The sequence below is a fragment of the Salmo salar genome, chromosome 05 (genome assembly GCF_965601325.2).
Source record: "Salmo salar chromosome 05, fSalSal1, whole genome shotgun sequence".
In the NCBI taxonomy this organism is placed as follows: domain Eukaryota; kingdom Metazoa; phylum Chordata; class Actinopteri; order Salmoniformes; family Salmonidae; genus Salmo; species Salmo salar.
Window position 1 is genome coordinate 51,641,622 of NC_138295.1, and position 12,821 is coordinate 51,654,442.

Sequence of the window (12,821 nt, forward strand, 5' to 3'; positions counted from 1 at the left end):
AATGCATGCACTTGCTCTGACCCTTTCCCCCATCATACCCAGGTATTAAATCTGACAGCGCTGATTAACACACTGCCTCCAGTTATTATTTATGTAACTGTGCCTAAAATGACCTTGTTTCAACTGACCAGAAAACAGGGCCTGAACCGTAACACTAGCCCTCTCCAGAGGTTTAGGTCTCCGAGCTCTGCGATGCTGCTCACGCTAAATTTATATTCATGGTACACCTAGCTTTCATGAGGCTTGGTTAGATTTGTTGTTGTTACCAGGGAGGATTGGAAAGGGGTCAGAGATGCTGTATAGTCTCATGCTTAGTTGTGTAATTCATTTTCTTCTGAGGTAGGTTAAGCAGAATGTCAGGAGTGGAAGACTTGTGTGTTGAAAGCACATTTGAGATGCTGTGTTGTCCCTTTCTTGTCTTGATTTTCCTCTCAAGGGGCCTCTGACTGTCGATCCCATGTCTCTGACTTTGTAAGTTACACGCCACACTCCTCTACCACATTACGCACTTGTTGAGGTGGACTCAACACAAACTCACTTACAGAAACATTTCAGAATCCTGATGTCATCCCCAATACCTCTCACTGCAATGTAGATACTTTGTTAATGTTCTATTGTCTGAGCTCAACAGGACTATGTTTTGTTACAGGACACTGTCATTGTATAAAGGCAGAGCATGGTCGTTATTGGGCAAGTACAAGTGCACAAGAGGACTATAAAATGTCATCATCTCTGTCAGGGATACAAAAAAATAACATTATGTGCGGTTGAACTTACGTTCAGCTCAAACGATCCGTGGACTTGTAATTTTCAAGTCTGCACATGGCAGTCAGTTGATATATGGTCGGGTTTCCGCTGGAAACCAAAATACTGAGGCGACCACATTAAAACAAGCAAACACTGTCCTTCGGGGTAAAGGGCCTTCTCTTCTCTGCCAGGGTGCTGTTAAAGGCCAGGGCCCTGCTCTCTTCCCGACCCGCACCAACGACCAGAAAAGACGGTGGGGCCTGACTCAGAGGATGAGGCCATGATGGTAAAGGCCCTCTGTACTGTGCACAGGTTTAACGTTGGCAGCATGAGATGTAGGTGTATCTGGAGGTAGTGAAAGAAAAATGATTAAATCTCAATATACGGCTGCTGTTTACCTTGGAGAGGGTCACTCAGCTAGAATGTCACAATGAGGAGAGATGAATAGCAACCGTTCTGAAAACCCAAATTGTGCTCCTTGACTGCTGCTTACGTAGGTTTTCATGCTCCGAGAGCCCCACATACGGCACATGGAACAGGCAATACACCGAGTGTACAAAACATTAATAACAACTTCCTGATATTGAGTTGCACCCCACCCCCCACTTTTGCCCTCAGAACAGCCTCAATTCGTCGGGGCATGGACTCTACACAGTGTTGAAAGCGTTCTACGAGGATGCTGGCCCATACTGACTCCAATGCTTCGCACAGTTGTGTCAAGTTGGCTGGATGTCCTTTGGTGGTGGACCATTCGTGATACACACGGGAAACTGTTGAGCATGAAAAACCCAGCAGCGTTGCAGTTCTTGACACAAACCGGTGTGCCTGGCACCTACTACCATTCCCATTCACCCTCTGAATGGCACACATACACAATCCAAGTCTCAATTTATCAAGGCTTAAAAACCCTTCTTAAATCTGTCTTCTCCCCTTCGTCTACACTGATTGACGTGGATTTAACAAGTGACATCAATAAGGGATCGTACAAGGCTCCACCTGGATTCACCTGGTCAGTCCATGTCATGGAAAGAACATGTTCATAATGTTTTGTCCACTGTATATATATTTTTTCCTTTCAGTCGCCTTTCCTTGTCTTCAAAAAGACAAGCTTACAGTAGAAACACTGCACAGGCATTATATTTTGATTTCTGACAGAAGCAATCAGAGTTGGCAATCACTAAAATGAACAGTTATGGCCTGAAAATTTATGTGGCGTTTAGGTGCTCTGCGGTTTTGAAACGGTTCCTGTTAGTTTCCAGCCTTTTCTTTATTTTTCACCGGTGTCATACGGTTGCGGGAAATGAAGACAGACGCAATTAGCAACAATGTTTGGGCTTAACCCTATGGAGCCAGCTGTGCTGTGTCTGCTTTGAAAGCTGACTACGACCCCTGTCTGACCAAGTTGCTTTCAGCTCACTGAGAATCACTCTCTACAGATGACTTCAGCACAGGTTGCCTCTGATGATCTCCTCTCCGTAGCACCCTTTGACCTCACCCATAGCCTGCATGAGAGGCCCAGAGCGGGAAAACTGTGACCCATCACAATTTAGCTACCTCAATCTCTCACTCCCTCTCCCTAGGTTTCAATGCCAAGAACAATATTCAGCTCAATGTCAGCCCCCGCACAAGTAATTGACATTACTCACACAGTTAGAAGCTCAGGATGTATAGCTCCCCTGACACCTAGTGTAGTAGTGTGATTGCTCATAGTAGAGTAGTGTATTACCACATGCAGTACATTATGTGTTGCTGGATTGAATTTAATGTCACCGTTCTTTCTCATTAAATTCATTTTAAACAAGTTTAACATCACCAGGCAAGAGAAGACTCTCAAAAGACTCATTCCCCATGTGTGTCCAGGCGTGTTCACCCACAAGTAACCCACTGCAATTTAGGCAGGTATGAAATGTCCCATCAAGATATGGGTAAATTTTAGAGGTACAAAATCAACTAAATCCCTGATTAAGTATGAGACTTGAAGGTGAATTCAGATTTCCTTGACTTTATCCTAGTAGTTGAGCAGTCTAGTGGAGTTAACTTGTCCATTTTAATTCAACAATAGTGTGAGTGAAATGTTTCATCTTTCAATGCCAACCTTTGTTAGCAATAAAAAAAAGGTGCTTGATATTATGCTGCAATATGGAACATTATTTCTTCTTTATCAATGACTGTATTGTTAACGAAAGGATCCAGATTCAGACTTTGAATGTTGACTTCTCACGCACATATGATACCCCATACAGTGACCAATCTGTCATCTACTGTAGAAAGCCTCTTTCATGTTTGGATGTTGATTTCCTCATATAACTTTATACTGGAACTGATTAAGATTAGGAAAAAAAAATTACTCTGAGTAGAGCCTAAATTGGAGTATCCTTAAAGAGGATACTTCTCAGTAACTGTATCCTGAGCAGTAGCGGTCTGACCTTCAGCCCAAAGCTATTGTTACAGATTGAAACATGGATCACTTCCACATCCTCCCGGGGGTCCGAGTTGAGGTTTACCATTCAGAGAAGTTATGGCTCTTGTTCACTCTCATAACTACTTTCCTCCAATTGTTTTGAGACTTGTTTTCTTCTGAGCCTTCAACTAACTTACATAAATATATGTAACGGCAATCATTCCAGAAATTCTGAATCCAGATGAAGAAGTATAAATGAATCCCATCCCTTCTTTGGCGGAAGCCATTGCTAAATGGCATGATCATGGAGTTATTGGATTTCACATTTCTTTTCCAGTAAGAATGTCCATGACCACACATTTGGAGATAACTGCATTCCCTGTAATGTCATGTTTTCAGAGATAATTCTAAAGGGGAAATCAAGCTATGCATATCATGAGGAGTGAGCATGGGAACAGGGTTTGGTGAGGTACTGTAGGGTTGGGGCCGAGGGGGTCAAATATTCTCTCTCTTTTTTTAGTGTATAATATTACTGAAGTGTACTAACTACAGGATTTCAGCATCACATGAACATACATCCTTACAACACACACACACACACACACACACACACACACACACACACACACACACACACACACACACACACACACACACACACACACACACACACACACACACACACACACACACACACACACAAACAACTTCTCCTCTATGTTTCCTAAGACATAATATGACACGTGGCCATGTGAGGATTCTTTGGGGTTAGAAAAGTATTTACATGTTACTCTTGGTGTAAAAAGTGGACATGTGCTGTGCAGATGTTCTGCCATGCTTGGTGCAACTGGGTGCCTTGCCTGTGAGTTTGTATTGTTTTCTGGCCCCCTGGCTCGGTCGATAACCCCGATCCCACTGCCATCGAATTGGACTCTGCTGATGTCAGCATTGGGCTCTGGATTAGGAGTGTGGGCTGCTGATTTATAACCTGACACGGACTGCGCGCGAGGTGATACATATCTAAAAGAATAATTGAAATTCATATGAGATACTGGCATTCAGATTGAGAGGAGATGCTTGGCTTTGCAACATCCAGCACAGAGGCATTTGTCTTCTGATCGTTTTGATATTTTTTTTGACAGATAATAGAGAGAAGAGAGGCTGGTGGTGGGTGTCTTTGGCACTGTCTGCCTTTATCCCTCTCTTGGAATCGTTGACTGAGGAGGCATTCAGAGAACTACAGAGCTGAGGTTTTTCATGGAATCCCTGGCTTATCACTATTGGCCCTTTAAGTTGATCCAGTTAGGAAAAGCTGAAAAGTATTTTTCCTCTGAAAGACACACACATCAAGAGATGGATCATTTTTCTGCATGCAGAAATATGTTGTTGTTTCTGACAGCATCCTTTTATTGGACTGGGATATACTGACAGTGGCCACAAACCCACACAGTCTCCAAAGGCCTCCGCCTATAGCGTTCACAACCTTTTCATTTTAATTCAAGGAAACAGAAATGAGCAAGTGGGTCTGTGTATTTACGCCAGTTATTGGTGTAGTGTTTTACAAGGCTCCACTCTGGATCACTTTCTTCATTAGCATGGATGTGTGATATTTCAGTGTCTTGCTGGGATCTCCTCTTTAGTTATGTGTTTTTGCCTTTCCTACATAGTTTGGTTGACCGAGAAGCTCCTTGGCAGTGGTCAACTAGACTAAGGTACAGTCAGAAATATAGCCCAGCCGCCATCGCTAATTTGGAGACCACCCTGCCTGCCCCACAGAGATTGAGTGTGATGCAGAACAATGGGGGAGGAGGAGGTTCAACTTTGTGCTTCAACAATAACTCCCCACAGCTACAAGCTAAACTGAGGCGCATGCAGCGGGGCCTTGCAATACACAGACAGAGAGTGTGGTGTCAGGCCCTCTAGCTGGAAAGGTCTGCTTTGGGTTGACCCCAACCTCCTGGTGCGGTCTCCAGAGTCTGGCACCAAGGTTCCAGTTTCTATTCTAGTCTGTCAAGAACATGGACTAGGCCCTCCAGTTCTGGTCGGTCCAGACTGGAACCCATCTAATGAGAGAACAAAATATAATAAATTAGGGGTAAATAATTGTGTGTGCACGTTTATGTATGCTAACACCTCTCAGTGTCAAAAAGGGGCAGAGTGCGTAGGCGTGCATTCTGCATTCACAAGTACATTCTGAGGAATGTGCATCAAAGTTTCCAGACAGAAGAAGTAGTAAAAAAAGGTGCAACATCCAGTACTACTAGGGCTACTATTGAAAATAGTTCTGCCTTCCGCAGTCATGTTACCACCCATTTCCATACACAGTGAGCAAACACAACATTCAAGAAGATTCCAATATGATAGGCAAGACCACCTTAGTTTTGGGCAGTACAGCACTTTAAACCTTTGTCGCAGGCAGCCCGCCAGTGAGGGCATATATCTTTGTATGTCAACTGTGCACGCATGAGCATGGGCTGTGAGCTATGAGCTCACTCAGCGCATTAGTAAAGTACAGTAGCCCTATAAAAAAACAACATTCAAAATGTGGTCTGCCCTGAAGTCTATAGACCTCAGAGCAGTGTTCAGGTCCAAGAAAGGCTTCGGTTCAGTAACCTCAAATGACTAACAGGTCCCCTATTTGCTGTGTAAGTGTTTCCCTCTAGTTGGAACCTCGATGTGTTAATCACCTTAGCTCTCACAGTTTCCTAAAACTTCCACCAAGCCACAATTGGGTATGATTCACTGTAAAACACATAGGCCTAATTCTGCTTTTCAGAGTAGGGAAATAACCCGCTGAAAGGATCCAGCAAGGGAAGGTGATCACAGCTTTTAGTGTGACTCTGAAACCTGATAGATGTTTATTTGGGGTAAATTGTGTAGTTTGTGTGATGACTTTTATCAAATGAAATTTGTGTGCCACATAATTCAAATCCAGCACAGTATCCCCTTAGTGTTCTACTACGGGGAAATGTAAATAGCTTCTGAAATTAAAAAAATTCCCTTCAACAGAAAACTGATGCCATCTTAAGAGGAGAGAGTATTCCCTTGCTTTGATTTGTCCAACATACTCCCCAGGGCACCTTCATTTAAACAGTGGCTGGTTGAAATAAGAGAAAACAAAACAATTTAGTGTTTGAATCACTCTTTCAAACACAAGTTTCTTTGTCAATTATAATTTAGCTTGTGGTATTTAACCTATGGTTGAAACATATTTATTGGCTGTTGTTTGCAAATGTTAGGTTTTGCCTTCTCCAGATTCATTTGTATATTTCTGTACCATGGTGTGTTTTGTTGGGTATGTTAACAAAATAGGTCAAATATAAAATCTGCTGTCAAAGTTGGAAGAGAAGCACCAATCGTATCAGGGTTGGTTGTCATAATATTTACACTTTAACTTGGATTAAAAAAACTGAGGAAGACAAATCTTAACAAAAAAATATAAAAGACTAAACAGTGCACTTCTTCTGAGTAAAACCAAGCCACTTAGTAATAGATGGTAATTTATTCATAATAACCATGAATAATAATTTCACAGGTATTTTCATGGACGGACTCCCAAGAAGTAAAACTGGCAAATAAGTGAATAGGCAGAATTTGTCAAAGCAGTAAGCAAAAGTAATTTGGTGCCATTTTCACAAAAGGAACGCTGTTCAGTCAGTGGTGATCCAAATGCTAAAAGAGGTTAGGCTATATGATACAACAAAAAAAAACATTTTCAGAGTGAAGCCACTGCTAGGCCTACAAGTACGTGAGCCAAATGGAGGCGCGTGCCTGCCAAATGGAGGCATGTTTGTCTTTTTGAAAGATGGATCTATTCTTTGGCAAATATTTTATCCACCTCAGAACTGGCTGGGTAAACATAGTTTACCATTGGCCAAAATAATGCAAAATGATCAGTGTGTCAGTTACTGATGATTGTGAGAGCTCAACATAAAATGTTGAAAGAAATTAAAGGTTTAAATCACTCCCTGAACAAAATAACAAACTAGCGAGCATCTAGAGATCAAATTACAGGGACATTTGTGAAATTAGCGCAAAAACAATAACATTAACAATACAATTAAAAGATCTGAAAGATCCTTCACTCAAAAAAAGCCTTACTCAAAACTCTTGGGCAGAGGACACAAAGGAGCATTGCTGGTGTTTTACTGAACTTTTTTTCTTCTTCTTCTTCGAGTTTTATAGAGTACTGACTTTAAGCCAGGGCTGGCTGTGTCTGAAGCCACGGTGAAACAGCATCAGCCATGGTGAGTGGTGTCTGTTTATGACTAATTTCTACCTGCAGTCGGAGGGCAGAGAGAGAGAGAGAGAGAGAGAGAGCGAGAGAGCTTCCTAGTAACAAGGGGGCAATTGTTTGGGGCTATAGGACAGGGCCATGTGGTTGTCAAGCAAACAAGGTAGTAGTGGAACCTATTAGAGATGTGCCCTTTAGTATCTGATATTGGCTCTTCACTGCTAGGTATGGCCAACACATGGGCATCTTTATGAGGCATCTGCTGAAGTGAGGAAAAAAGGGTTTGCTTTTCAAATCAAATCAAATTTGGTTTGCTTTTGAAGGCTAGTCAACACAACTAATAACTTTTTAGGCAGGCAGAAAACTAAAATGTTTAATTAGCTTTATTATTATTATTTAATCATGTCTATGTTTATTTAAATCTCTGTGTTTTCCCATGTGCTTTATTTCCTTGTGAAGAGTCACAGTCTTTGAGCTTGATGAACTCTATTAGATACTTCTCTGTTGGAGAAATATTGGTGGGTTCTGGGGAGGCCCAATGTTTTCGATTTCAACAAGTTCACTTGGCAAAGAACTCCCTCTTCATAAATGAAACGTTTCATTGTATCAACACTACAGTGAAATTATGGTAGTCTTGAAAGGTTTACTACATAGTCATGCTTTCTTTCAAGTGGGCCTATGCAGGAGAAAAGCTGAATACACATTTCCATATGAGCGTGCACGTAGTGCACACCACATTATAAAATATATTCATGAGACAGCCCTGCGAGTCACAAGAGAAGGAGTTGTACACTCACAACAAAAGTTAAACAGTATTAACAAATTGGTTGCCAAAGGGATAACTTAATAATGCTCTAATTGCAAGGTCTAATTAGAAGAAAATGCCTTCATGCACATGCCATTATCAGGAACAATTAAAAATAAATAAACTAAATTAGGACTTGAAAATTGTGAGACAGTGTTTGCACTGACCCGCAAGGTACTTTATCAGTGTTGGACATTTGTTTTATTAGTTGAAGGCTACTCAATCCACTCATTTGTTTTATCTTGTCTACAAAACTGTCTAAGAAAAAAAAAACATCTTGAATATGAATCTTGAACGCTACAATTAATCTTAAATGCTACAATGTGCTTCCAATTCGCTTTGAGGGAACAGCCGGGTCAGATAATGTACAGTATAATTAGACATGGTCATAATCGTCGTTATGCTCATTAAAATAGTATAATTTTTTATCAATATGGCCAATCCGTGCAGGTACTGATGCTGAAAGTGACGCTGATTGGTCATTTACGTAACACGTTCTCGTGTCTACTTCCTCCTCTCTCGCAGTGAAAATGGCGGAGTACGACCTCACCACCAAAATTGCCCATTTTTTGGACAGACATCTCGTCTTTCCTTTGCTGGAATTCCTTTCTGTCAAAGAGGTAAATGCGTGTGTTATGTTAGGTTGTACATACAATCTAGATTTTCGGTAGAAGTTTGTAAATAACCCATGTAAATAATGTAAATGCCACGTGCGTGAAAGAGTCGCCCATGAATTGGGGCCTCGCGCTGTTTCAGGTCCAACAGCATAGACAGTTGAGCGAGCTAGCTAGCTTGCTAACTAGCATATGCTCCTTCTGTTAGCTAGCTATATATGTGATCTAGTAAACGCTATGTTTGGTGTCAGTGTGATTTATATTAACGTATGGCATAGCGTTAACTGCAGCACGCTAAGTAAACTAGCTAACGTTAGCTAACTTTATTTTAAAACCTAGGCTAACAGTAGTTAGCTACCAAACCTTAACCGGTTACTGTCGGCTGCTGCATCTTAAATTAAACTAGTTATCTGGCTAGTCTAGTGAACAAACATTTGCTACATGTATAGCTTTTACTTTTCAACATTGATGTATATGCAGATCTTGGTTACATGACTCCTAGATGCTAACTAGATCCTCGTCTCGAGAATGTATACTGTCCTTTTCAACTAGCTAACGCGTTAACTGTGTTAGTTAGCTAGTAACATTCCATAGAAAGGTTGATTACTAGTTTACTATAAACACTAGATATGCCTCAAAGTGACGTCACCACAAGGCAATAGCAGAATTTCAAATGGCAAAGCAGGTATTGTGACGTAGAACAATAGGCTGGGAATAGAACTTTCGGAAGGCGAGTTGGTGCTCAATAGAACTAATAGGAGCTGGTAGGGTGAAAAATGCCCAAAAATAAGGCCTGTTTTTTTGTGTGTGATTACATCAAAACTATGGCAAGCAGCTGGAACATAAGGTAATATTATGAAACGGGGCTCCACGGCAGATGCAATAAACTAGTTTTTATCAGAAAAAAAGCATTGTTAAAAATGTAATGTGTCCAGCCTACCAGCGGATCATTTATCATTCGGCAGGACACCAGCCAATCAATCAATGCATCCTACAGCACCCTGTAGGCCTATTAAGGTGTTAACACAAGACCTTTCAGTGCTTCAGGGTGTGTTCATAGTAACAACTGCACATAATACTTCAATGTACATGTTATATAGAAACTCATATTTAAATTTAGTAATGAAAAAAAACAGCCACTCAAGCGTGGTTTGCAAGTGAATTCCATTTTTCAAATGACTCAATTTGTTTGGCTCTTTTTTTTGCTGTGCTCATGTCTGACCTATGCGACAGTTCATTTGGCCTAGGACTATTTTACATTTAGCAAGGGCAAGCCTCCTTCACTCAAGGGAAAGGCTGTTAGGCTTAGTATAAACAATTCAAAAAATAAATATCCGATGGCTTTTCCTGAGATTTCACGTGAAGCGGAATAGCGAAGAGGCTTGAATAGCCTATTGCACACGGAAACCACTGGAAGAGAGGCTAGAGATGTGTTGAAGTAAGAAGCTAAATAAATAGTAGTTTATAAATATTTACCTGTCACAGTGCAAGAAACAAGTTAACCGACTAGGAAATGGCAGATCTACGCTCTGCAGGCTACTCTCTGCAGTCCCGGACACTAAAAGCTCCACTATTAATTAGGCCTACGTTTTTAGAAAATGCATTCCACTGAGTTGTTGTAGCCTAAGTAGAATAATTGTATTATTATGATCGAGAGAATGCACAATTGTCTAGGGCTGTAAACTGCGGTGTTTTAGGATAATTTGATTAACCACTCAAACATACTGTTTTGAATGCTTAATGACAAAATGACTGCTTACAGCCTAGGCATGATTCTACTTCCCCAGAGTCAGATGAACTCATGGATATAATTTTTAGGTGTCTGTGTGCAGTTTGAATGAAGTTGCTAGCGCAACTTCAAACTAGCGTTAGTGCAATGACTGGCAGTCTATGGGTATCTGTTAGCATGCTTCCTTCATACTGGACACCGAGACATAGCAATGCTATTCACCTACCAAAATCCCAAATTATCTCTAAGTTCCAGAAAGGTACATCAGCAGGCCATCACTCACTTTCTCTCCCCTTTCAAACTCTCCTTTTCTACATTCAGCAAGCAAGAGCAAGCTGGAATCACTCCTAGATAGGCTAGTAGTAAATGAAATGCTCAAATTAAGTCTACAACAAGCTATTGTAGTCTAGCTTTTCCTGGGACTCCAAGAGCTAAGGGATTAGCTGTACCCTCTAGGGCAGGAATTGCATCAAAATGAGGGTGGCGTTCCCCTCTGGTGGGTGCCTTTTTAACAAGCAGGTATCCATTATAGCTAAACACATTTTCTGACTTTGTTAGTCAGCTTAGTACCTGAACTCTGTCTTTGTCAGCAGTTCTCTTAAACTAGGTAGGCAAAGTTAAGAATTTGAAACGGTATATTCCAAAATAACCCCATCTTCCCCTTTTTTTAAAAAACTATTTCCACTTTCAGATCTACAATGAGAAGGAACTGCTTCATGGAAAATTGGATCTCCTCAGCGAGACCAACATGGTGGACTTCGCCATGGATGTTCACAAAAACCTCTTCCCTGAGAAAGAGATCCCCGCCAGTAAGTAGACTGCACACTGCGTAGTCTACCTCCTAACATTTTTGTTAAAGAAACCTGTACAGTGATAAGGATTATGCATGGTTCAGTGTTGTTTACACCGTTTCATCAATAAATCACAAGATGGTGGTGAAACTCATTGCACACCATCCCCCTCACATTTTAGTCATGTTTAATACAATCTTCACTGTTCCAAAAACTAGTATAAACAGACACAAATCTTTGTTGCATGTAATGGTATTCTCCTGGGTATTGCCTTGGTCAAAGCCTCTAATGGTTTCTCTCTGTCCATGTGAAGCCCTAAAGGAGAAGAGGATCACTGTGGTGGCTCAGCTGAAGCAGCTGCAGGGTGAGACGGAGCCCATTGTGAAGATGTTTGAGGACCCAGAGACCACGAAACAGATGCAGTCAACCAGGTGAGTTAGAACCTTCTGTCCCACCATTTAACCGATGGATGGTTTAGGAGTCATTGTTTGCATTTTATAGATGGTCCATCATTGACAACACCATTTTTTTTTTTACAATTCATGATGTCCCAGAGTAGTGGTCTTGCTGTCTGGTGTAAGATTCTCTGACTTTGCAGGCTTAATGAAGGAAGTTCAAGTGGTGTTAAATTGAGATGATGGTAATCAAAAAATTGATATGCCTACATTTTGGATCCATTTCCCTAGAGTGGCTTTAGGGTTAGATCTTACGAACTCTGCAAACGCGGAAGAGGAGACCGATACACGATGCTGCAGTGAATGTTAAGGATGGCGCTGACTTTGCTGTGATTAAAATAGTTTGGTTAAACTAAAGTCCTCATTCTTTACTTAGCTTCTTTGCAGTAGTGGGTTCAGTTCGTCAAAGGACACTTTTCATCCACTTGCCAATCTTGAATTCTTTAAAGGTTTGGCTTTGAGACATGTTTGTTTATCAAAGCAGGCATCTTATACTGACCGTTGTAATGGGAGTTTGAAGCCTTGTGTATGTAACTTCAAACTTTTTGTAGTGCAGCTACGGCTGTTTTCTATTCAGATTCCTTTTGAAACAAAACAATACTAGACTTGTCCCGGGTCACCAAAAACCTTTTCACAACACCAGAAGGGCAAGCTACACCCATTTTAGCGTACCGCGCATGTATCTGCTAGAGTTACTCTCGATGAGGTAGTGTGTTTTTGATATGATTTTAGATTTATTTAGCGGATCATCCCTGACTGGAAATTGCAGAGGGGTTCAATATTTAGATCCCCTAGTCCTATCATTTGGGATAAAACTGTGATGTAGAGATAATGGTTTGTGTTGGAGAGAGACTGTTTTAGGTGCACTGTTTGCCAACATGCTTAACCTCTATGGGCTAGGTGGGACGCTAGCGTGCCACCCGTGGTGCACTCCATCAACAGCAGGTGCATTTCAAGAGCGGCAAATTTGAATCCAAATAAATGTCAAAATTCAAATTTTTCAAACATACAACTATTTTACACCCTTTGAAAGATAAACATCTCC

General features: G+C 41.2%; 1 protein-coding gene across 1 annotated transcript in view; it reads left to right on the top strand.

Moving 5' to 3' along the window:
* Window positions 1-8,662: 8,662 nt before the first annotated feature.
* Window positions 8,663-12,821, top strand: part of LOC106605059 (eukaryotic translation initiation factor 3 subunit E-like) — a 44,199-nt gene continuing 40,040 nt past the window's right edge. Inside the window, exons 1-3 of the mRNA XM_014200316.3 lie at window positions 8,663-8,807; window positions 11,222-11,339; window positions 11,635-11,752. Of these exons, the coding sequence (XP_014055791.1) occupies window positions 8,718-8,807; window positions 11,222-11,339; window positions 11,635-11,752 (326 nt within the window). The 5' untranslated portion in view covers window positions 8,663-8,717. The remainder of the gene's footprint in view (window positions 8,808-11,221; window positions 11,340-11,634; window positions 11,753-12,821) is intronic.